The 27354-nt window shown below is 36.7% G+C and overlaps 1 protein-coding gene across 1 annotated transcript in view; it reads left to right on the top strand.

Annotated features, from left to right (window-relative positions):
• SLC2A13 (solute carrier family 2 member 13) overlaps positions 1–27354 on the top strand; it is a 379496-nt gene that overhangs the window by 69363 nt on the left and 282779 nt on the right. The window contains exon 3 of the mRNA XM_023182832.1: positions 12091–12299. Within this exon, the coding sequence (XP_023038600.1) occupies positions 12091–12299 (209 nt within the window). The remainder of the gene's footprint in view (positions 1–12090; positions 12300–27354) is intronic.

Genomic DNA, 27354 nt, shown 5'->3' with positions numbered 1-27354 from the left:
GGCTAAGGCGGGTGGATCACCTGAGGTCAGGAGTTTGGGACGGCCCTGGCTAACATGGTGAAACCCCATGTCTACCAAAAAAATACAAAAATTAGCTGGGTGTAGTGGCACGTGCCTGTAATGTCAGCTACTCAGGAGGCTGAGGTGGGAGAATCTTGAACCCCAGAGGCAGAGGTTGCAGTGAGCCAAGATTGTGCCACTGCACTCCAACCTGGGTGACAGTGTGAGACCCTTTGTCAAAACAACTCCCAGAAGTAAATACCTTAGTGCTGAAGATAGAAATACGACTGTTTATCATGAAGATATTACAGTGTGATACGAAAAATATGTTTAAGATTTGCTTTCACAGCATATGAATTAATTTATCTAAGCTCTAATATTCTCACCTAGCTTGTGTTCCAGCAGTTATACAATGTTGTTTACAGGATCAAATGAGTTAGTAGTGGTGAACATACTTACAAACTCCTCACTGCTATTAGGTATTGTTTGCTGTTATCTTCAGAATGTTTTAGGTTAAGTCTCTATATTCGGCATTTAAGTTGGCAATAAAAATTGCTCTCACCTTCAGTTACCTGATTTTTTTCCAGGAAAATGTAAACATGGTTTGGTAATGACAGAGCAGTTTGTGTAAGTCTAATTCCCCTGAAGATGACCATTATAAACATGGGCAGAATGTATGTATGTATAGAGCAATGGATGATATTTAGGATACTGAAAATACTCTTTATTATACTTTAATGGTAGATACATGCCATTATACATTTGTCCAAACTCATGAACTATACAGCACCAAGACTGAAACCTAATCTAAACTTTGGACTATAGGTGATAATGATGTGCTAATGTGGGCTCAGCTCTTGCAACAAATGTCCCACTTTGGTGGAAGATGTTGATAATCAGGGAGGCTATGCATACTTGGGCAGGAAGTGTATGGGATATCTCTGTACCTTCCTCTCAATTTTATGATAATAGCAAAAAAGTTGGAGGCAGTAAATGGAATTATATATTTGTGAAATAGTGCAGCAGTATCTCCAGGTAGACTGATAAGTGAAAGATACATGTTTTTATCTGTAGAACAATGACTAGAATATATTACAAAAAGAAACACATAAGAAGCCATATGAGCATGAAAATGGAATACTTAAAATATTTGGATAAGCTGAATAAATGCAATAAATTAAGAACACAGGAATGAATAAGAGATGGCACAAATAGCAAATAGCAAAATGGTATACCTAAAACACATTTATGGTAATAATTACATTAAATGTAAAAATTATTGTGTACTAAAAATGTGACACAGGTATACATTGTCTAAAGAGACACACTTTAATGCTATTAGATTCAAAGTGAAAGGTTGGGAAAAGATATAGTACACAAAAGTAAGTATAGGAAGGCTGGTGTATGCACTTAATTCTGTAGAGCTGTATACTTAAAAATGGATAAAATGGTAATTTTATTTATATTTTACCACAATAAAAAATAGGCAAATCAGGCTTATATTTGCAAAATTTTTAACTCTTTTTTTTTTTAAACAATGATAGAACATCTAGATATAAGATAGGTTATAAAAAAGCAGTCCAGTACTATTAAATACCTTGTCAAAATTGACATTTGTAGACTGCTGCATCCAACAATTGCACTATACATATTATTTTCCTTTCCTTTCCTTTTCCTTTCTTTTCTTTCTTTACCTTTTTTTCTGTTCTTTTTTTTTTTTTTTTTTTTTTGGAGACAGGGTCTTGCTCTGTTACCCAGACTGGAGTGCAGTGGCATGAACATGGCTCACTGCAGCCTCGACCTCCTGGGCTCAAGCAACCCTTCCACCTCAGCCTCCTGAGTAGTTGGGACTAGAAGCAAATGCCACCATGCCCATTAATTTTTGTATTTTTTTTTTGTAGAGACAGGGTTTTGCCATGTCTTTAAACTCCTGGGCTCAAGTGATCCACTCACCTTGGCCTGGGATTACAGGTGTGAGCTACCACACCTGGCCTTACGTATTATTTTTCAAGTTTACATTAGACAGTCTCCAGAATTCATCATATCCTGGGGTATAAAATAAATATTAATAATTTATTAAATAAATAAATGAAGTATATGTCCCCTGACCATAGCAGAATTAAATTAGAAACAATAACAATAAGATAGCCAGAAAAAAGCTGCAAATATTTGTAAATTAAAGTAGCATGTTCTAAATAATTCATGGGTCTAAGGGGAAATCAGAAGGAAAATTGGAAAATAGCTTTGAATGGAAAGAAAATACAATATATTAAAATTTGTGAAATGCAGCTACAGCAGTGCTTAAATGAAAATATATAGCTTAAAAGCGATTACAGTAGAGAAGAGGAAAGGTTTAAAGTCAGTGATCTAAGTTTCATGTTAAGAAGCTAGAAAAATAAGAGCTAATTAAAACCAAACAAAACAAAGAATGAAACAATAAACAGCAGAAGTCAATGTAACAGTTGGTTCTTTGAAAAGATTAATAAAATTGATAAACTGGCTATGATTGATTAAACTGATTAAGAAGAAAAAGATTAAGTACAAATTATCAATATTAGGAATAAAAGAGGGCATGTCATTTTATGGACATTATGAGGATAATGAAGGAATACTGTGAACAACTTTGTGCCAATAAATTTACCAACTTAGATGGGATGGTCATTTGCTTGACAATCACAACTTACCAAAAATGGACATAAAATGGAAAATTCGAGTATCCCTGTATTTATTAAAGAAGCTAAATCCTGATTAATAAGTTACTTGCAAAGCAAGTTCCAGGCCCATATAGAATTTTTTTTTTCTTTTTTTGAGACCCAGTCTCACTCACTCTGGCACTCAGGTGGCTGCAGTGCAGTGGCACGATCACAGCTCACTACAGCATCGACCTCCTAGGCTCAAGGGATCCTCCCACCTCAACCTCCTGAGTAGCTGGGACCACAGACACATGCAACCACACCCAGCAAATCTTTGTATTTTTTGTAGAGTTGAGGTTTCACCTTGTTGCCTGGGCTGGTTTTGAAATCCTGAGCTTAAGCAATCTACCCACCGCAGCTTCCCAGATTGCTGAGATTATAGGTGTGGGCCACTGCACCCAGCCCCTGGTGAATGCTATAAAATATTTAAGGAAGAAATAGCTTCAATTTTAAACAAAAACTTTAAGAAAATTAAGGTAGAATAAACACTTCCCATTAAGGTTTTTGAAGCCAGCATAATTCTAATACTAGGGCCTGAATTGTTACAAGAAAAGTAAATTTGAGTCCAATTTCATGAACACAGACCAAAAAGTATCCTTAACAACAAAATATTAGTATAACTGAACCAAGCAGTATGTAAAAGGGGAATAAATCATGACCCAGGAAGGTTGGTTGGTTTAGCATATGGAAAAATAATCCATGCAAGTTACCATATTGAAATTATTCAATGGAGGCAAACCTGTATGATCATCTCAGTATATGCAGAGAAAATATTTGAGAGAATAACATTCATTTATGATAAAACCTTTCAGCAAACCAGAATAGAAAATGACATCCACACAAAAAAATTGCAGCCAACTTTATTCTCAATGGTGAAAAAATGATGCTTTCCCTTATGACTGTTTGCTAGGCAAAGATATCCACTATCATCACTTACATTCATTCAACCAGAAAAGTTGATTCTAAAATTTTTATGGAAAATCGGAGGACCTAAAATTGCTAAACTATCTCAAAGAACAAAGTTGGAGGATTCAGTGTCTAATTTCAAGACTTATTATAACACTAAAGTAATCAACACAGTCTGGTAACAGTAGATAAATGAATCAGTGACATAGAAGGAACAACCATATGAATGAATTTTTAAAATATTGTGCTGACTAAAAGAAGCTAGACACAAAACAGTACATTCCCCATGATTCCATATGAAGTTCATCAATGTGCTATGGGGACAGAAGTTTGATCAGTGGTAGTGTATGGCAATGGGGATTGACTGGAACAGGGGTATAAGAGAACTTCCTCAAATTATGGAAATGTTCTCTTTCTTGATTGAGATAGTGTTTACAAGGGTGTGCATATTTTCTTAAAATTCAGAATGGTTACACCTTGGATCTCTGCATTTTCTTGTATATAAATTTTACCTAAAAAAATAAATTAATTTCAGCCTTAAGGTGGATTTCTCTGATATATTCCTGTTCTGCCTTGGCCAGTGAATAATATAAATGTTTCTGCCGGAATGTTTTTCTAATAGCTTCTGTTGGAATAACTGCTCTCCTTACTCCTCCTACACTGGGCCTAAACCCCTATCATGGCAGTTAAAGAATCCTATTTTGTTTGATGATTAGTGGAATATAGGTTACTTGAAGCAAGGGATGTCTGTTGATCATTACTGTTTCTCTGTAATCTGTAACTCAAAGCTTTTCATGGATTCTCAGGGTTTGGGAGAAAAAAAAAGGATATGTGTATATTTAAGAAGTGTGTACATTATTTTCAGCAATAGTACTGTGGATTTCGTGCAGGTCTTAATGTATTTTGCCATACAGTTTAAAACTACCTAATATTAGTGCAAAATGCCACGTTCATTTTTTCAGCAGTATCACATTCTGTCAGAATATATTTTGCTTCTTCCACTATAATCATGACATTTTAAATAACCCTGGCCAAGCCACTTATATGCTGATACTAATTTACTTGGTGGCGTCTTCTCTTAAGCTGTGTAGACAGAGTTAATATTTTGTTATGTTTACTTACTCGGTAATGATGGTTTGTTTGTTTGCAGTTTACACAGAATCTTTCTCTAGGTAACACAGGAGTTGATCATTCGCGGATCATATATTATCTGCATTTAACGTGAAAGATTCCAGCCGTGCACATTGAAATTTTTCTTACGTACCTTCAGCTGTGGTCTTATGTTTATTCTGTAGCTGCCATCCGATTGTGAAGTGTATCAGTCATCAGGGTGCATGTTTTACATTGTCCTTGGTGGCAGAGGAAAAGTAACTTTCCAGCCTGGGATCTCAATGTGGCAATGTTTTCTTTTCTGCTAAAATAGACTTGTGAAGCATGAACTAAAATTTAAAAATGTGTTACCAAGTAAGTTGCTGTAACATAACTTTGGCAACTGGCTAAATTCAGTGTTATCTGTTTTCATCTAAAACTTTTGCATTAAGTAGAAACATATTACATAAATCATAACTTATGTTTGGTGACCATGTTATCATGTAAATATCTAGTTATTGATCAATAACGATGACCATTTCTTTTGTAAATCCATGGGTAGAGATCTTTTAGTAAACACATCACTCATGTGATTATTCCTTCAGTATATGAAAGATTCAAAATTCGTTTGGAACATTGAACAATGTAGTTGGATAGCTCTGGATGTAGAGCTGAGGGCACAGTGTTCTTGGATGAGGTTGAAGGGGTTTAAGTTATGCTTTTTTAAGGGGAAAATGTTTCACTGTCCTGTTTATCATTGGGAAGTTCTAGCTGGGGGGGATGCCATCCCTGGGTAAGTTTATTCATGGTGCTCAGTGATTAGCTTTAGTGCTTGGCATTTAACATACATTCAGGAGATGTTTCCTGGGCAAATAGCTGAGTAGCAGCTCAGAGAAATCACGAGGCTTAGCTTTCCAAGCAAACACAATACATCTTCACTAGGTAGTGTTTTCAAATAATCTACTGATCCTAATTGCTAACCCTTTTTATTTTCGGTGAACTATTGCAGGAAAAAAAGATTTTGAGTTTATTTTTATAGTTATTTGTGAAAGGATGCCAACTTGAAGCTATAGAATTTTAAAGAATGAATCATCTTAATATTTATAATATTCCTCTGAGCTATTCAGAATGGGCTAACATGGACACGATTTGTTAATCAATAGCAAAAGTGCAAGCCAGAAGACAGACTGGAAATAAAACTTAATTGGAATTACAGATACAATTTTTTCATTCCTTTTTTTTTTTTTTTTTTTTTAGTTTAAGACAGCATTGAATGTTATTAGAGAATTTGCTAAAAAGCCTCACTGTACTCAGGATGACATTTCAGAGATAGTCAGTGAGCCAATCTTAGTGTTTTAGAAAGTATCAAGATTATCTGTGACTAAAATATATGAGGTGGTTATTTTGCTTGGAACCATAGTTTTGACAATATGAAGTTGGGAAACCAGTAAGGAAGTGATAGTTGACCTGTACCTTAATGCTGTCATGACCTGTTGCGAGGATAACTGGCTAAATGACTATGGTGTCTGAAAACCTTTCCTGTGCCTCTCAAAGTGAAAAGTGTCTTCTCTTAGTAGAATTCAGCTCCTCAAGGGCTATAAAAACAAATGCATGTTTTAAAAAAATATAATGTATTGTAATAAACTTCCCTTAAGTAGGATAGTTTTTCCATTACAGCTTGACTTAAAATTAAAACCACAGATCATATAGATATTCCACTGTAAGGCATTGGCAACCTTTTCATGTCATTTGTGAATTTAAGGAGAAACAGGAACATAGGGGAGAAGGGAAAGAAACAGAGCACAAAAGCAAGACACAATTGTTTACTCCTATACAGTTTCTTCAGGAGGAGTGAGGCTTGGGGAAACCTTTGGGATGCAGAGATTGAAAAATAAAGAGAAAGCAACTTGCGATCTATCATATTCATCATAGAAAATATTTTCAAAGGATCAAATCCTTTAAAATCTTGCAAATGAATATTTTTGCTCCTAATGGTTTTTAAAAATTACCCACCTTTTTGTTATCCAACTTTTTCCTGCATGAAAAGTTTTCTAGTGTATGTTAAAGAAACATTAAATAAAACCTTAGTTTGGCACAGTGTTCAAAATAAGCAGTACAAATTTACCCTTTACACATGAGGTATTTTAACTAGTCAGCTATTTTAACAGTAATGCTCTTAGGGAGTTCTGATTTAGTAAGGATAGGTGTTGAGAGAATCACAGGATATTCCATTCCTACTAGCAGTTCTGTGTTATTTAAATCCAGCTTGCAGTTACCCAGCCCAGTGGGTGGTACTGTGTTGGGCACCTGTGCTGGGCACAATTAGGAGTGACAGCTCCCAGCCAGCCAGCTTTGCTTTTGCTTTGTTATTTCTGCAGTGTTTTACTGCATTTAACAGAGGTGAGGGAATAATACTTCCAAAGGGAACCTCTGAATTCTTTAAACATGAAGCTAAGGTAAATTAATGCACTTTTTTTTATTTGTTCTACTGAATTAATTATCAAGTAATTACTGAACATTTATTATAGCTTGACTTACAGTAAACATTTATTGTAGGAGCCAGACTTCCTGGATTTTAACTGTAGTTCTGTTGCATACTAACCATGTATCTTCTTTGTGCCTCATTTCTTTGTCTATAAAGTGGGGATAATAATGGGCACTCGCCTCATAGGGTTGTTGTGAAATCATAGGAGTTAATGTTTCTTAACTGTTCTGAACGGTGCTTGGCACATGGTAACTGGTGCTACACATTAGCTATTACTATTGCCATTAGTATTGTTGTTACTAAACAATTACATGTCTATGCTGAGATCGTGCATTCAACTAGATTTTCACATATTTGGAACATAATCATCACACCTCTGGACTGCTAAAGAGTAGATAACATGCTAACTCATGTTGTCAGTTCAGAGAGGAGGTCAATGATCACGAAGTGCAAAAAGTCTGTGACTTAAGGAAGCAGATGTTAGAGCATTATTGTCTTTCGTTACATAGGTGAGAGCAGCAGGATTGCTTTAAAACAGGAATGAGAGCGAATGTGCAGTTCAGAGAAGGAGTTGTTTGGTTTGTTGTGAGGCCCCTAGCCATCTGATGGAAGAGACAGCAGACTTGCTCAGCTGAGCCATAGCAGGAGGTCTGGCCCCAGGAATGCAGGATCCATGATTCACACAGCTTCAGTCTCTGGAATTGAGAAGGCTTAACCTGAGGTGACATTGGTGGGATTGTTCTTTATTGATAGCTGGCCTGACCTTGTCATTTGGAAGCGTTCCTCTCCCTTTAAATGGCCTGCTTTGGTAGGAAGGTGCTTGTACTGCTAGCTGTGCCAGAAAATAGTTCATTTCATAACTGTAAGTTTAGAAAATTTTAAATCCTTAGATGAGTGATCATGATGGTAAAGAACATACCAAAGATTTTTAAAACTTATGAGAGCTTGGCATGTCTGTTCGACTGGGTGTTTGTCTGGTGCGCTTACTTGCCCGCAGAAGATAAATGGCTTTTGCCCTAAGGTGTGGACCTTGGGTGCTTGTTGTTCATGTTTACCCCGGGTTTTAAAAGCATTTAGATCCTTGGTTCTCAGCCACAACCGCACATTAGCACCACCTGGAGAGCTTTTAATAAAACAGAACTCCCTGGGTGATTCTAATGTGAAACCAGGTTTAGAGTACCTGACTAAATTTAGAATAAATTCAGAAACCGTTCAGAAAATTTAGAATAATGAGATCTCTTGTATCAATAGGAAACTACTTGCTTTTCTGGGGGACTGCCTGCCCCAGAATATCTAATTCATCTAATTCCTGCTTTCCTTGGATTTAGAGGACTGGTAGTCCTACTACTGCCTTAGTTTAGTTTATAGAGATCCTTCTCTTTTTGTCTCATGTTGAAATTTTTATAAGTACCACAGCAACACAGCCTCTTATTTATCTTTCCTATTATCCAGTCTGCACATCGTTAGAGGAATGTTTTTCTTTTTTTTTTTTTTTTTTTTTTTTGAGACAGAGTCTTGCTCTGTCGCCCGGGCTGGAGTGCAGTGGCTGGATCTCAGCTCACTGCAAGCTCCGCCTCCCGGGTTTACGCCATTCTCCTGCCTCAGCCTCCCGAGTAACTGGGACTACAGGCGCCTGCCACCTCGCCCGGCTAGTTTTTTGTATTTTTAGTAGAGACGGGGTTTCACCGTGTTAGCCAGGATGGTCTCGATCTCCTGACCTTGTGATCCGCCCGTCTCAGCCTCCCAAAGTGCTGGGATTACAGGCTTGAGCCACCGCGCCCGGCTAGGAATGTTTTTCTTAAGAAAGAAATTGGTTAGTTTTACCTGCTGAAAATTTAGTCGGCCAGAACAAACACGTTACAATGATTTCACTTAATTCCCCCAGCAGTCTTATGAAATAGACACTATCACCTGTGTGTTAAAACGTTAAGTAACTTGGCTGAATGCAATGGCGCATGCCTGTAATCCCAGCACTTTGGACGGGTGGATCACGAGATCAGGAGTTCGAGACCAGCCTGGCCAATATTTTGAAACCCCGTTTCTACTAAAAATACAAAAATTAGCCAGGCGTGGTGGCACGCAACTGTAGTCCCAGCTACTCAGGAGGCTGAGGTAGGAGAATTGCTTGAACCCAGGAGGTAGAGGTTGCAGTGAGTTGAGACCGCACCACTATATTCCAGGCTGGGAGACAGAGTGAGACTCCATCTCAATACATAAATAAATAAAATGGTAAGTAACTTGACCAGGTTCTCGTGGTTTGTATGCCCAGAGCTGAAGTGACACCTACATCTATTCCTGTGTCCTCTGTCATATAAGCTCTGATCTTGTGTACTGCATTTCTTCAAAGCCATGAAAATTATTCATATCAAAATATTTTTATCATGAAAGTTAATTAAAACAAAATAAGCTTTCCATTTTACTTTTAGAAGTATTAGGATACAAATGTGTAAAACATTTTTTTCTTGACTCATCTCTGGAAAGAAGCTTTAGTATTCTTAATGATTGGCAGCAGGGTACAAATTCCTTTTCCCCACGTTGGTATAGGGCAACAAAATTGTACATTTCAGATCCAGACTCTTGCACAGATTTCAAAAGGTGAGAAGGCCTATTCTGTCTTTGGTAACTCACTTAAGAAACATAGGCTGATATATGTCTGTATTTTCCTTTTCTTTTTGTCTTCTCTTTTCTCTTCTCTTCCTTTCTCTTTTTTCTGTTTTAAAAAAACTTGTAAAAATACTGCATCCTGGGATTTAATAGCAAGTAGTAGCGTGCAAAATATTATGTGAGCATCTTGGACCTGAAAATGATTCAGTTTCTGCATTTATTTCAGTGCTTTTTTAAGCATTTTCTGCCACTTTTCTATCTTAATAGAAAGATAGGTGTAGATAAATGAAACATAAAGGCTTAGGACTTTTAAAATTTATTTCCTAATCCAGTATATTTAGGGTCTACCTTAAAAAATCACTTTTAAATAATTATCAATGTAGTATAAACATTTCTTTGACACAGCTCAGATGGAAGTTTTATTGATTCACAGCAATAAAACACACATTTAAATAACAGATTAAATTATACAAGTTAACATCTTAAGGAGAAGAGGCCAGCAGTACATATTTTTGTGAGCTGATCTCTGTACCTCTCATCCGAGGACTGGAAGAGAAGGTCCAGTTATATCTATAATAATGAATGGTTTGGTTGGAGGGAATTACTGTGCAAGTAAATTTGCAGAGCTAAGTGACCCAGAAGAGTTGTCTCCTAAGATATTGTCATGTAAATCCAAAGCACAGTTATTTTCTGGTTAGTTAATGTAGAAAGTTTAGATATACAGGTGCTTATGTATTATTTCATAAAATATGTACTCAGTGCCTACTGTGTGCAAGATTACTAGATGCTATGCTGAATACAAAGTTAAATAATATTAAGCAATTGATTGGGATAGGTAAATAATGTATTATAATACAGGATACAGAGACATAAATTAAGGCTAAAAAACTGTGTGCTCTGTGGATGAGCAGCGGCAGGAGTGACTAAATATTGGTGTAATTATCACAATCCATGGCCTAAAGCATAAGACACCTCTAATAAGATTTAACACTGCAGGCCAACTGATTCATTTAGTCATTCATTCATAAATAGTTTATTTACTTTCCAAATCCTGGTTAATTTTTCTGTTTCCATGTGTAGTTTTAGTTTGTAGTTTGTAGTAGAAGGTATTCTTACTACCCATGTAATGATCGTATTTTTTCTTCTACTGATTTTTTAATTAAAATGAAATTGCATGGAAAATAGCAGACTTATTTTGTGAGATTTATCTCTGGAACCTGTAAGACTACTATACTTTTAGTTTAGCACAGCTTAAAAGGTAGAATAGCTTTGAAAAATATATTGAGCCAGGTGACTTCCATGACTTATGCATATCAGTGTGGTTTGTTATAGAAATAGAATTGGCCTGCAGAGCTCTATTGTTAGGAATCTACCCTGGAACATACCTAGAGAAGTTGGATTAACAGAAAACATCCCGGTATCCTAGATGCATGGAGTTTCCACTTGAAAGACAGCTTAAAGTTTATCTAATTCAACCCCTTTGGTTCAAAAAGATGGAGGCTTTAGAGATGTTAGGAAATCAGTCTGGTGATTATAATTTGGAGAGATCTTTGATGTTGATACACTCATTACTATTTTTGTTATTTCTTGGATGGAGTTAAAATGATATTGTTATTTGCTATTTAGAATTTTGCCAACCATTAAGAATAGATATTTAAAGAGATAACAGATAACTTACAACAATATGAGCAGATTTTTATATTTGTCATCATTTTTATTAGGATTATTGGTTTCTGAGTCCATCTTTTTTTTTTCCTGTGGGCGCCCATTCCTCAGGTGATGATCATGAACATGATGCTTGATGGCAAAATGAAATAGGAAAATTGTAAAAACAAAATTGTAACTAATGATTCACAAGTCAGAAATAACTATAAAGAAACACATTTGGGCACTTATTTTAATGAAAAGTGTGCCTTTTAAGCAGATATCAGAAAGTTTTATCATAGCCCCATTTTATATTGTAAAGTACAAAATTACATATGTTAACCTTACATAGGAATGGTGATTATGATGTTTTGCTTAATATGTTTGGTTTAGAATGTGTATACATAATTATTGTAACTGTTGCTCATTCTTTTTCAATGTAATTTGTGGGAAAGATAGAGAAATAATTAGATTTTTCTCATTTTTAAATTTTCAGTACAGCACAAAAATATCCTTTTTTCCTAGTGACAGACAGATACACAAACACACAAATAATTCTGGCTAACTTTGCATTAAATATTATTGTTGTCAACACAACACAAAAGTATGTGGTGAGCACATGATGGTAAGAGCAAATTTTACAGTAAATGTGGATTTTTTTTCTTGCAGGTACATGTTGGGACTTGCAGCAATTCCGGCAGTTATACAGTTTTTTGGCTTTCTCTTTTTGCCTGAGAGCCCTCGATGGCTTATTCAGAAAGGACAGACTCAGAAGGCCCGCAGAATTTTATCTCAGATGCGTGGTAACCAGACCATTGATGAGGAATATGATAGCATCAAAAACAACATTGAAGAGGAGGAAAAAGAGGTCGGCTCAGGTATATAGACTTTATACTTATATGAATTTAAAAACTATACAGTGGTCTTATTTATTTGTCATTATTGTGTGTGTGTATATATAAAACATTTTTAATATATGGATATTTATGTATATCCATATATTATTTATGTATAAATATCCCTATATAAAATTATATATGTATTATTGACCTTCCATATTAATTTAAAAACGATTTGAACTGTTTTCAAAATAATCATTGTAAAAAATTAAAATGCTTTGTCTACATGTGTTGCATTAATTTTCATACTAATTTTTATAAATCATATGAGTACCTCATGTACTAGTTTAGGAATAAGTTTATGTTTCCCTATTTTCATTACAATATTTAATTCATTGTCAGTTCTGAAATTTACCATGTCAGAAAACCAAGAAAAGAAAAGTCTCTTGTTAATTTATTTTGATGAATTTATTATTGAAAAAGATTTCACATAAAGATTTACCAAACAATTCTGAGGCAGGATCTATAACCTTGGCAGCCTGATTTGGGTAAGTGATGTGTAGCATGTAAGCGATGGGAAAAGGTAGACATTTCACAATGCAGTTTTTCGACAATAACAGTTAGCCTGCTCACTTTACATTTCCCAAAATGGTCTTATTTTTTCTTGTGCTTCCTTTTGCCTCTATATTAGTTGTTAGCTCAAGGGGAGAGGCAGATTAATATTAGTCAAATTATTTTTCATACCTGAGAAAATGCCAAGCACACCCACTCCTTTGTTGATACATGTCATATACAGGTGTTAGAAGGTCTGTCCAGTCTACTTTCTCGTATGATTTTTTGTGGATCTGACCATTGTTGCCTTTCTGAAACAACAGAATAAGCACTCTGAAGAAGCTGGTCTCTGTGTTAGCCACACATGGCTTGATTTAACTTTACGTACCTGTACCATGATAGCATGATGCTGTCACTTTGTTACTCAGATCAAAGCCTTAACAAACTAACAGTGAGCCAATTCTAAGTGAAGTTCATTTTTTTTAACACTTTTTGAGCATTTGCCAGGTGTCCAGCAATGTCAGCATTTCTAGAATAACATATTAGTGCAAAGATTAAGGAGAATTTTCCTTTAACAAAATGTTTTACTGAGTTTGACATTGTGTTCATTTAAAAAATTGTCTTAAAATGTCTATTTAAATGACAACTTATTTTATGCTGCTGTCTGAATTCCTCTTCTCAGTAACTCAAATGAAATATGATTTTTTTTTTTTTTTTTTTTTTTGAGATGAAGTCTCACTCTATAGCCCAGACTGGAGTGCAATGGCACGATCTTGTCTCACTGCAACCTCTGCCTCTCGAGTTCAAGTGATTCTCCTTCCTCAACCTCCCGAGTAGTTGGGATTACAGGCATGGGCCATCACACCCAGCTAAGTTCAGTATTTTTTGTAGAGATGAGGTTTCACCATGTTGGTCAGGCTGGTCTTGAACTCCTTACCTCAGGTGATCTGCCCACCTTGGCTTCCCAAAGTACTGGGATTACAGGCGTGAGCCACTGCACCTAGCCATGAATTTGTTTTAATTGTAGTAATTCCTACATTTGAAACTCATGTACAAATAATGTGTGAGTGGAAAAACTTTTCAGGGTGAGAGAACAATTGTTAAATACTATTTATACCCTATATTTTTATTAATTTATATAAAGGATAAGAATTTAATTTTAAAAGCCTTCTTGTTTAGGGATATGGATATCATTGATTTTATTACAAAGCATTAAGGATATAGCTTCATTTTGACTGCTACAAAATATGTCTGACTACTCTAGCCATGCATCATGTGTTGACAGTGTATCCTATTTGAGTTTTATACATTATTCAGAATATATAGCCAAATGAATGTTTAAAGAAATCTGGGGTACATAGGGTTGCAATTATCAACATCTGCTTTAGGTTTTATCAGAAGTCTTTGGGAGCTAAATAGGGCCCCTTTTCTTGGATATAGATAAAATAATTCCCTATTCCTCAGTTTTGTTTTACATTCACATTTGGCACAGGTTTTTAAAAATACTCTAATGTTATTCATTGGATCCTAATAACATTTGCTCATGCTTGAGTAAATATTCTAAACTTTGGAACTAATAGAATTATTAACTTATCCGTTTCTAGATTTTTATTATTTGAAGTAGTATCATCTTGCTTAATTTAAAGCTAATCTTATGTTCTTTTTAAAAAGTACACAGTTAAGAGCACTATGGCATGAATGCATTCAGACAGATTTGCCAGATTACATGGCACTAGTGATTGGGGACCTGATTTTTTATGATTAAGAAACTTGACCACAGTAAAATGTGGTCTGCAGAACTGTGACTTGTATATCGGTATTGTGATGTTCAGGAGCAAGACTCTGGGTCAGTTTAATTAGAAAATAGAGACCAGTGCAAGGACTTAATGTTAACAAACTGATATGGTCTTATCCCTCCATCATGCTTCATTCAAGAACGGTAGGCTAGCTGGACAAATGGACGTAAAGAAATGGCTAACCTCAAAGTAATAAAAATGCACTGGTGCAGAAAAGATGTGGTGCAGAAAAGCCATTGTGTTGGAGGGTTAGAGAATGGCCTGTTAATCTGTCCATGGATCCTGAGAATTTTGATCCACGTCATCAAGCCTGGGAACTGTGGGCAGTAGAGTGCAGCTGCCTGAAGGGAACCTTGATGTAGGCACCACAAATTATCCCGATATTCCAGGAATTTAGAAAGACGTTGTATTGAGACACCCTGTTTCTTGTAAGGAGGAATGTTTTATCGAATATGGTAGCTTAGATACCTGTTCTCATTGAGCTTACTAATAAGTAGATCTGATTCCAGATCAGTAAACCATGTCTTGTCTAGCAGTTTCCCAGTGGATTTATGACTTGTGACTGTTATGACATTTGCATATGTGATCCTTCTCTTTTCATAGAAATTTTTCTTTTCTTGTTCACTTGAATTTAAACTTGACCTCTTTGAGGAAACTAGGCCTACATACTGAATTTCAGCATAATGACACTGCAATCAAATACTCATTGAAGTGTATATTGGCTACATTAATTTATTTTTTGGATGTTTGAGATTGTCAGTGTATAGAGCATTTCTCTTGGTTTAAAACCACACTTTATATAGTAGATATGGCAGTTGCTCTGGCCATGTCAACAGCAAAGTTGAGGCTTCCAGGCCGTACCGTGGAATAAGGTTGGAGTGTAGTGGAATCTCATCTCTTGTGCTCATGGCATCGAGGTCAGACTCTTTTGCATGACATACAATGTTTTGTGTGTTTTTTTCCACTGTAGTTGGCAAAACAACAACAAAAAGGCAGTATGGGAAAAGAAGCAAACATTTGGTTTTCACGTGTGCTCAGCATTGTTTATACATCCTGTAGGAATAATAAAGTAAGACTAGCAGAAACAACAGCTTGGTTTGGAGAGCTCACTGGAGTGGGAGACAGGGAGATGGAAGAATATCACTTGCTGGCTGTGTCTCAAACTTGCCATCTTAAATGAATCTCGGGAGAGTTGCCGCAGCTCGGTTTCTTCTTAGGTTTGTAAGAAAAGAAAGCCAGATTATAATAGCTCCAAGGTCTGTATTTTTTAGGGTTTGGAAAGTCTGTGAGAAGTGCCCCCTCTTTATTTCTAAATGCTATGCGGCAGTATTTCTTTCAAAAGTGTTTATTGAGTGACATGCATCAGAGGCGGGGATGTGTCAGTAAGTAAGACTGACAAGATTCTGGTCCATTCTCATTGGATGAGGCACACAAATAATAAATGAAAGAGCAATTAACTACCAGATAAGTACAAATTATGGTAATTGCTTTGAAAAAAATGAACAGAATAATAAAATGCTTATAGAGGGAATGAAAAGGGGTACTTTACATTTGATGGTTAGGGAAGCCTCTCTGAAGAGATTGACTTGAAGGGTGAAAAGGAATCAGCAATAGAGAACTGGAGGGAAGACTGTACCAGAGAGAGGAAACAGCAGATGCAAAATTCTGTTTTATTAAGTGGGCCAGATTGATTTTTGCAAGTTTCGATCATGGCTATAAAGTGTACATGTACCAGATTTCTAAGATATTGCAGTAAGAACTAACTATACATCTTTTATCTCAGGTTCCCAAGCCTAAGTGTTAAATTAGTAGGGACACAATGACTGTTTTCAGAATTGAAAGCAAATTTAAATACAAAATAACATTAATATGATTTCCATCATTTTGTGGTATGTCTGGTTTGTTTTCCTAGTTTATATCATATTGCATAGATGTGTAATAGAGTCATGGCCTGTATTATCAACAGATACAGAATCCTGATAGAGATGTAGGTAATTACTTAAGCAATGATTGACAAACTTTTTTTTTTTTTTTTTTTGAGAGGGAGTCTCGCGCCCAGGCTGGAGTGCAGTGGCCGGATCTCAGCTCACTGCAAGCTCCGCCTCCTGGGTTTATGCCATTCTCCTGCCTCAGGCTCCCGAGTAGCTGGGACTACAGGCGCCCGCCAATCGCCCGGCTAGTTATTTGTATTTTTTAGTAGAGACGGGGTTTCACCGTGTTAGCCAGGATGGTCTCGACCTCCTGACCTCGTGATCCGCCCGTCTCGGCCTCCCAAAGTGCTGGGATTACAGGCTTGAGCCACCGTGCCCGGCCTGATTGACAAACTTTTCTGCTCAGCTTCAAAGTTGAGTGAAGAGAGGCAGGCCCTTTGGGGCCTACTTATAACAGGAGGCAGCTGTGGTAAGCTCAAATATATTTGAATTTTTCCGCTTTATCCTAGACATTAACCAAAGTTTGCATTCTGTTCTATAATGTAACTGTTTTACTTGACTCTAAACATGCTTTTTCTAAATAGTTCCAGTGTTTGTTCATTGGCTTCATGGAACCCATCACTCTGTCATTTATATCCCTGGGATATGTATCCCTCAGTTTGACAGACATGTACTGAAAGAGTTTGGAGTTTCTCTCTTGGGCAAATTCATTAGAGATGGTATTAAAAGTAGGGTCTGTCCATGTCACTAGAGATGAGAGGTCGTCTCTTAAATTGCTGGGCATATAGAAGGCAAAGAGTCTTTGTTAGGAGCTTTAGCTCCTGAAAGTTAAAAATTGTCTCCCACGACAAAGGAAGTAAAACGAACCAACAGAAGACACAATTCTCCTGAAGGCAGTCTTAGGGAACAATCCAGAAATGAGAAGTGTGTTTTCATGTGCTTTATATAACCTTGTTTGATAGAGCTTATTTGACTTCTTTAGTTTCTTATCCTGTACCAGCGAACAAGTGTACCCTGGGAGGAGGTGAAAGGAAAGCAAAGGCTGTTGCTGCCATGCCGTGTCAGAAGGGGCTCCCTGGCCCTGCTGCAGGAGCCCTTCAGGCACGACTTCTGGGAGGTCTTAGATAAGGCACCATCTCTGTCGTCCTCCTCTCCACTCTGAAGTGGTGGTGCTAAGGCAGGATCATTGGATGCTTAAGGCAGGATCATTGTGGTGCTAAGGCCAGAGATCATTGGAAGGAAAGCATGAACGACGAAAGCAGGAACAACAAAAGCTTTCTCTAGAGAAACATACAGATGGTGGTGTTAGAACTACTGCAAAAAGCTAGGGAAAGAAAAAAAGCAGTATGTTTAGGGCGAATGAGGTTATTAGGACAGCATCAGTGCAATGACAGATTGAGTAAAGGAAGGAAGGCACGGGAGACACTGACTGCATGCCTTAGGGCAGCAAAGAGCAGCCTTTTATAAATCTATTTATAGCATGGGTTCAATCCAAGGAGCTTAAAAATGGTCATGGGCTTTTTTTTCCCCTAAAAGAAAATGCCTTTTTTTTTTTTTTTTTTTTTTTTTTTGGCGTGGGCGGCGAATTCCATGTTACAAAATTACATATGTAAACTTTTTTTTTTTTTTTTTTTGAGACAGAGTCTTGTACTGTCATCCAGGCTAGAGTGCAGTGGCACAATTTTGACTCTTTGCAACCTCTGCCTCCCGGGTTCAAGTGATTCCCCTGCCTCAGCCTCCCCAGTACCTGGGACTACAAGCATGCACCACCATGCCCAGCTAATTTTTTGTATGTCTAGTAGAGACGGGGTTTCACCGTGTTGGCCAGGCTGGCCTCGAACTCCTGACCTCAAGTGATCTGCCTGCCTTGGCCTCCCAAACTGCTAGGATTACAGGCATGAGCCACCACACCTGGCCTTAAAAATTGTTTTACAGTTAATATTACCTAGATCATCTAGATCATGTACTTTTAAAATGGACTTATTAAATAGAAGAATGCCAGCCGGAATATTGGCCCTACCTTTGGTCTGTAAAATCTCAACATTTAGTCATATAGGAGAAGTAGCAACTCATAGGCAGTAGGTAATGTTTCAGATTGGAATTAGATGCAGGCCCACTAGGTGCTAGTCACTGTAATAGGGTATTCAGGTTACCTGTGTGATATATAATCTATGTGAAAACATGCAAGCCAGCAAGATTTCCATTATTTAATTTTATCAACTAATGAGCTCAGGAATCTGGGTGAACATGGGCTTTGTCAAACTCCTTTGACAAAGAGTTTGATCTCTAGCCTGGAAAGCAAGAGTATTGTAGGAAAGAGAACTTATTCAAGAGCTTCCTGTGAGTTCATTTTAAAACATGATTTGATTTACCTCCAGTTCTTTGGGGGTCATGTCTGTCATGTATAGGAAGGGACAGCTGCATCTTCCTCTTTTTTTGTGTCTAGTAATTTTGCAATTTGGTCATGAAGTTTTACCTTCTCGTAAGCCATTTTCTTTTTCTGTGAATTGATATTGACTGTGACCCTTTCAGCAAATCATATTCTGCAGAGAGGTCAGAGGGGGTAAATATTTACTGTATTTTGATAGAAATTCTTCTGTGCGTTTCTTTAGAAATCCAATTTCAGCATAATGACACTGCAGTCAAATACTCATTGCAATTGACATCTGCTGCACTTAGAGGAAAGTAGTCATTCTCCCTAATATATTTGGTAGTTTGCTTTTATTTTTTTCATGTGGTAGTAGTACAGTGTTATCTGACCCAAAACAATGCATGTATGTCATTTACTAGGTGAACTTTAAATAGATATTGATAAATTGTTCTTGATAAGATGACCTGCCATTTTCTGAATATTGGCAAAGAAAACATTTCTATATCCAATATTCTAGAGATTGTTGTAAAATTTCAAAAATTGTCAAAGTATTAGGCTGGTAAACAGTAGATTAAAACAAAAGGTCAGATAAAAAGCTGCTTTAATTCTCAATTCTTGGGTTAAACTGTAAGCTGAAGGACTATTAAAACAATATGCAACTCTGTTCAGTTTTTAGTAAAACTTATTTTCTTAGGCATGCTGACTTACTTAAAAGAAACATGATTTCATTCAATCTGGCTTTAAATAAAGGTTGTCATCAGTTTTCTAAACCCCAGAGAACTTTTAAAATCTTATGCAGAATCGGAATCATTCTTGGATTTTACATTGAAATGTCATTGACTATTCTGTTGTTACATGGGGATAAAGAATAGCACAGAGATTTGCCACTCAGCGTATTCACTCGAGAAGAAAACACTTTTCAGATTACTTGTAGGCTTTTAAGTCATTTTCCTTGATTTATATTGAAAATCCAGATTGTCTTAGTAAGTAGATAAGTAATACTTCAAAGCTATATTTTTGTTTTCTTGCTAAGATATACTTAAATCCATGTCTCATAAAAAAGATTCATGCAGAAAGAACTGTGACTTTGTCAAATATCTCTTTTTTCCCCACTCACTGTGAGGTTCACACTATATTTTACTGCTCTGTATTTAATACAATTAAATGGAATGAAAAAAAAAAAAAAACCCACAAGGTAGACATTTGAAAATCAATGTAATTCACGAGTTGCTGCTCAGGGTAGCTCACTTCCAACTTAACTTGAAATCCATCATTCAGTATAGGTGACAGTCTGCTTTGTCAATAAAACCATGATCTGGAGACATTTTTTTCTTCAAGATGGAACAAATTGCTATGCCCTTTAAAGGTTTCCTGATCTTTGTAGGAGGTTACAAGAAGGTCGTGAAGAAAACTGATTTTTTTTTCTACCTCAGAGGGGAAGGCACAGGAGCCATTCTTTAGTGTTGGGATAAGAAGACAATTCCATGGATAGTCTCTAGAATCAGAATATCAGTGGCCCTGTGTATTAGTCTATTTTCACACTGCGATAACTACTCAAGACTGGGTAATTTATAAAGATAAGAGGTTTAATTGACTCACAATTCTGCATGGCTGGGAAGGTCTTAGGAAATTTAGAATCGTAGTGGAAGGTGAAGGGGAAGAAGGGCATGTCTCACATGGCGGCAGGAGAAAGACAGTAAAGAAAGCCACACAGTTTTAAACCGTCAGAGCTTGTGAGAACTCACTCGCTATCATGAGAACCCCATGAGGGAACCCGCCTCTGTGATCTGATCACTTCTCACCAGGTCCCTCCCTTGACACCTGGGGATTACAACTCGACATGAAATTTGGGTGGAGACACAGAGCCAACCACATTACCATGTCATGCACTCTCTGAAGAAACTTGCCTATTCTCAAATGTCAGCAGGGATCTTCTCAGAGTTTCTCAAAAATCAAAGAAACCTTATTTTTTCCCTCATATCTTAAGTTGGATTTTTATTGGGGAGCTAGAGTGGTCAGATGCCATTAATTTTCTCCTCTTGTTACTGCTCTGCGTAAGGCCTTCTAAACCCTCTGGTACTGCGCAGTATTTTTAATCAGTATCTTATTGAATACCTTGCTTTAGATGCACATTTCAATTAACTCACTTATTAACACCTATTATTTCTTGAAACATTGAGCCTTCACTAAGGAGGTGTGTCCTTGGCAGGATATAGTGAGGAGAAAATTATTAGGTTTATTAAGCTAGAACTATAATCAATTGCTGTGTGTCTCACATTTTCCAGTACAATTTTTCCCCTGGATTTTTCAAGGTACTTCCTTGAAAATGATTCCCACTGCACATCTCTTAGAATAAAATAAACCTTCAAGATAATTTTTTAGAGAAAACCAAGCCCGGTAAATGTTCTTTCCTAAAGGGGAGGGGCAACTAGTGTGAAAATACTAGTAACAATTTCTTTTTCCTGAATGCCCATTTCTATAAATGTTACATGCACATCTATAGAAACACATTCTCCCTTTCTCTTTTCTCTCATTCTTAAAACAATCCTAAAACAGACATTATAATCCACGTTGTACTGAGAAAATGGAGTACTGGCAAGGGCAAACAGCTAGGAAGTGAAGGAGGCGGGATCTGGGCCCCAGCTGCTACCACTCCAGTTTCTCCCTGTTCTGCTCTGCAGACTGCATCTCATGCCACAACATCTATGCCATGCAGTTTGGATGTAAATATTAGGGGAAAAAAAAAAAAAAGAAATTAGGCATTGTCCTTGCTCTTAAAGAGCTTAGAACCTAACAATCAAATGTCCTTAAGAATGTCCTTTTCTAAAAGGAAAGCATTCAAACAGCTATAAAAAATGGGAAAAAGACAATGAACTTCAAAATCAGTTGGCAAAATAGTTCAGTTGCTTCCACCTTGAGCCTGTATTTCCCATCTCTTTTCTGTTCTCGGTTCTTGCTGCCATTGCCTGGGCAAGGTCTCTGGTGCTTATTCTCTCTGCCTGAGTAACAGCGTCAGCCATTCTTGTTTCTAGTAACTTCCCGCTCCATCCTTTCCCCATGCCCTCCAAAATTATCATTGCAACACACAGACAAGATCATGTCCCTCTCCTCTTCAGAACCATGTTCCTTAACTTATTATTAAACTTCCTTTACAATCTCGTTTGAATGTATCTTTCCAGGTTTATTTCAGTAGTGCCCAGACTCCATCGTCAGACCAAGTGAGCAAGCAAGAAGCACTCAACATTACCAAGTGCCTCCTGACTCTCAGGGTGAGGAGGAAATGGTGTGGGTGGGATCTGAGGAGGTGAGGTGGAGTTGGGAGACACCCTGAGATCGTTCACATCCCCTGACCTTCACTGTTTACTCCAATCAGTGAACCCTGCAAAAAAGATGCAATTATTGCCTCACAAAAAGAATTATATTTAATTTGAAAAGCAGTAACATATTAGGAGTCTTCTCTGTGCTAAGGAGGCTTTTTCATATTAGTCTCCATTAGCAAAATTTAACACAGTTTATTGTTCAGTTGACAAAAAGGCTGAACTAGAAGTGCTTAAGCATTTCTTCCTGCTTAGTCCAATAGATGCTGGTATTATTTTAATTGTGTTACACAAGAATAGAAAGTCTACAAATTAGGAAAAATCATATTTCACCCAAAAGAAAGAACTATTGAGAAAGTAGAATGGTGATCTTTTAACTATACTTGAATATAATTTCGAGTTTGGAGGCTGTTCTCTGTGTTGAGGGTTAGGCATTAATTTTGATGCATTATCCTAGGAGTTGTCAAACTTTTTCTGTAAAGGGCCAGATAGCAATACTTGGCTTTTTGGCCAGTGGTCTTCGTTGTAACTACTTGTCTCTGCTGTTAAAGCACACGACCATAGAAAATATATTTAAAAAATGAGTGTGGATTTGTTCCAGTAAAGTGTGAAGCTTATTATTTTGTGCTTGTTATGTTATGTTTTGTTATTTATAAAAGCAGCTGACCAGATTTGACCCATGAGCTATAGTTTGCCAGTTCCTTCTTTAACCATTGAGTATGTCTGTTTTTATCAGTTTCCTCAGTTTGTATTCTTTGGACTAATTTGAGGATGCTATTCACATTCTTTCTTTTCTTTTTTCTTTTGTTAAAATATGTGCATTGAAGCCTCAGTGTGGTATTTCCTAGTGGGTTTGGCTTCTGTGCAGAAGGTAAAGTTGTCAATGTTTGTGTCCATGTGTAAATGTGCACAGGGTGTGTAGTAACAGAGGAACCTCTAAAGAAGTATTGCAGGGAAGCCTCTATAATGGCAGCAACATATTTTTACGAGACCACTGCTCAAAGCACATTGCTTCCTCAAGGCCCAACCACAGTCACTTCTTCATATGTCACAGCCCCACAGGTCCATCTCAGCACATGATGTCACATTTGATCTAATGGGGCACCAAAAGAGGCCAAGTTTCTGTGGTGAGAGTTGAGTCTCTTATCATTTGAGACTGGAGCCAGCTGCACTGTCAAAATGGCTTGACGCAGCAACAGAAATCTTAGCTCCCTTGCCTTGAATTGCAGTCAAAGTAAGATGGTACCTTTTGTGAACGTTAAAATGCACCAAACAATGAAGGAGATGGTTTTATTCAGGCTCTTGCAATAGAGAGAAGGTTCATTAATGAGGAAATCCTTAAAGAAGAGGGAGAAATTCTGGGATTTTATAGAGCAGGTAAACAGGGGAGTCAGAAGGAAGGTTGGAAGTAATCTTATGTTGGAATGTGAGAGGGCAGAGTGCCTTCCTTCTCTCGACTGCCTGGGAACCTTTGTGATACGTCTCTGAAGCGGTCAGCATTACATTTGTCTCCACTAGCAACTTAGCCTTACTTATCTTTGTATCCTCACTGCCAGATACAGTCATTGCCTGATGTTAGCAAGGCACTTCATAAATGTTTCTCTGACTTTCCGTTTATGTGAGAGGAGTGGATGGTGATGTCTGTTCTTTGATTCCTGAGATTTGGAGGAAGAAATGGAGTTCTTACAGTGTGTAGACTCCTTCCCTCTGTGCTGCTTAGTCATCCTGACCCCCTGGGGAAGTGTGGTTGGTGAGGAGGAGACATAAGTCAGTGCAAAATGACTATTTGTTGAATGTCCCTATTTACAAAGGCAGATGTATATGTTTAGAAACTCCTTGTAGACTTTTAGCAAAACTGTTTGGAATTTATGTGTGTATCAGAAGTTATTAGTATTTTCTTCTAGTTGCTGACATGTTGGTCCCATTGAAAAAACTTATTTTTTGATATCAAGTATTTATAAGTACAATGAAATTTCAAATATGAAAGTTATAAAATCTCGTGTGATTTGAAGCAGACCCTTGTTACTGTCTGAATTTAGGAAATACCCCTTACTAATTAATGAGCTAGATTTTATTTATAACTCTAGAGAATAGATTATAATTCAGACTAGGCCCTTATTATAGGTATGTACACTTCAAGATGTGATGGAATTTCTCTGTACTGTGAAAGATGAGCCTATGAAATTCAAATATATTTTCACTAGCTGTTACTACAGTGGCTTCAGCACTTTTAAGACAACAATTGTCTTGACCATAGAATTGTAGTCAGAATCTTAGGTGTGAAATTTGGTGTTTTTTTTGTTTCTGCTACTCTCATTAGCTAGTTTATATACACTCACTTTGAGAAGTAATTGGAAACTCATAGTTCTCAAAAATGTTCTACGAAAACTGTTTTAATTTTACTTTCTGAAACAGCTTATCAGGGTTTCTGTTCATTTCACAAGAATTACTGAAACACAGTTGGCATCATTTATGTAATAATTTTGTAGATTTTTCTATCTTATGCTTAATAATGGTCCTCTGGATATTCAAATTTCAAGAGTTGTGGTTTTTTTTGGGGGGGTTAGTATGTTTTCAAATTATAAGTTCTTTATTATTCTATGGAATCATGGCTGTAGCTGCATAACTGTGCACGTGACATTTGTGACAGCAAAGAGGAATAATATCATTTAAAGTTTTATTGCTCTTAAAGAGCAAAGTTTGAAAAGCAATCATATGACTTTTCTGATTTTATCTGTTAGCATTTTTTTGAAAAGTAGTAAAAGAGCATTATTCTTTTTTGAATATTTATGATGTGTCATGTACTGTGTGTCACACTTCACATGGTATTATTGTATCTTTTAATTCTGTAACAATCCTGTGTGAAATCATTTTTATTATCATTATTATTATTATGCTCATTTAGAGATGAGAAAAACCTCAAGTAAAATAGATCTCCTTGGCTTCTAAGTGGCCAAATTTAGAATTCCAAACCATCTGCCTTTATATGTTGCTGGACAACAGCAAAATGTCTGCTTTCATGGACGTACATGCTGGTGAAGGGACACAGACAATAAAGGAATATGTAGCACACCAAGAAGCGATGAGTGTGATGGGGAAAGATCAAGTGCAATGGAGGAGCCAGTGTTGGAAGCCTGGGTTAGAAAGGTGAGTTACGGCCCTTTTGATGAGGTGCTCTCTGAGATTGGAGGAAGTGAGTAGTACATTTCCAGAAAGGAAACCCAGACATACATTTGCCTTCAGTTTTATTCGAAAGGAAAATTTGTACCTTGCAGCTCCACCTGCCAGGTGAATTAGTAAGCTACTCAGGTAAACTGACCAGAGACCCAATTATTAACAGGATCTTGGTGTCAGAGACTTGTTCTGATGAGGAATTCCACTAGATAGAAAGGTTCAGTAGTATTTTACAACAAAACCATGTTGAACAACTTTTAGGAAGGTGCTTTTTCAATATCAGAATCACCTCTTTTATTGAGAAAAAACAAAGGCCACGAATATAAATTGCATAGGTCTCCTTGGCTACTAAGTGGCCAAATTCAGAATTCAAACCCATGTTGAATTCCTTGGAAAATGTTTTTTTTTCTTCTTAAATGGGCCAGTGAAGGTTATTGTTCTCATATTCTTAAGTACTCAGATAAGAATAAGTTATAGTTATTAATTAGACATATGTAACGTGAGAAATAGACCCTTTAAAAATTCTTTCATATGCTTCATTACTTGTAAAATTATACTCACAGAAATGCAGACATACCTACAAGATGTGTATTTAATTTAGTCTTGGAGTTTTTACATATTACATAATTCATTGGTCTTAGAAAATTATTTTTCCCAAAATGTAGTCATTTGAATAAAACATTTGTTTTTTATAATAATATCAAATAAAAATTGGCTGGATCTAATATAGCATTATGATAGAAATCTTATTTTGAATATGAAGGTGATAATTTAAGAATATCTTTTGGCTGGGCACGGTGGCTCACGCCTGTAATCCCAGCACTTTGGGAGACCGAGGAGGGCGGCTCAACTTAGGTCGGGAGTTCGAGACCAGCCTGACCAACATAAAGAAGCCCTGTCTTTAATAAAAATACAAAAAAATTAGCTGGGCATGGTGGCACATGCCTGTAATCCCAGCTACTCAGGAGGCTGAGGCAGGAGAATTGCTTGGACCCGGGAGGTGGAGGTTGTGGTGAGCCGAGATCACGCCGTTGCACTCCAGCCTTGGTAACAAGAGCGAAACTCTGTTTGTCTCAAAAAAAAAAAAAAAAAAAAAAAAAAAAAAAAAAAAAAAAAAGAATATCTTTTATAAACTGGACTCATCCAACATTTAATTTTAAAGTATTCAAATGGAATCTTTTTATGGAATTCTTAGGTGAATTTTTTCTCAACTTGGAGTTTCAGTGTACCAATCTGCTATGAGCTGGAAAACCTTCCTGTTTTTCAAAAGGGATACTTTACCTTCTGAGGTAAATCAGTGGAAGCTAGAGATTTCCACAGATGTTAGAGTTTTGTACTTTGTACTTAATTGATTTAATTAGCATACACACACTCGTACATTAGTTGGGTGAGTTTTATTTACCTCTGGGCCAGAAATAAATATTCATCCATTATTTGACACGTTTCTGGGGCTTTTACTACTTGCACGTTATTATACCAAAAGTAATGTGGTGTACAAAGTTTTTAAAAACAAAGGCTTTCGTCTCCAGGAGCTTTTATAATGTACTAGATAAGATCAGATACTCAAACAAGGAAGCAAGAAGATGTGTTCCAAATACAAATAAATAAATATACACATATATATGAATGCATTTCCTCCTTATTTCTCTTGAAATTATGTGGCTTTGTTTTAGTATTAGTCTCATCAGTTACACAATTGGGCAAGTGGTTTCACTTTTCCTCCCAAGTATTTAGTCTCTTCCTCTGTAAAAGCAGGTGCTGAAGGTTGTCCCACATCCTGGTGAGAAGTGGCTGGGATGAAGGAAATACAGTGCCTGTGTAGGGCCACACACAGTAAGAACTCATTGAAAGTGAATTTCTCATCTTTTGTACATTAGTGAAATAAGCTCCAAAGGAAATTATAATGAAGTTATTTTCATTATACAAAATATATATATAGTGTCTGAGTGGCTT

The sequence above is a fragment of the Piliocolobus tephrosceles genome, chromosome 10, assembly GCF_002776525.5.
Source record: "Piliocolobus tephrosceles isolate RC106 chromosome 10, ASM277652v3, whole genome shotgun sequence".
NCBI lineage: Eukaryota > Metazoa > Chordata > Mammalia > Primates > Cercopithecidae > Piliocolobus > Piliocolobus tephrosceles.
Note: the sequence above shows the minus strand (reverse complement) of the source record. Positions and strands in the feature narration are given on the sequence as shown.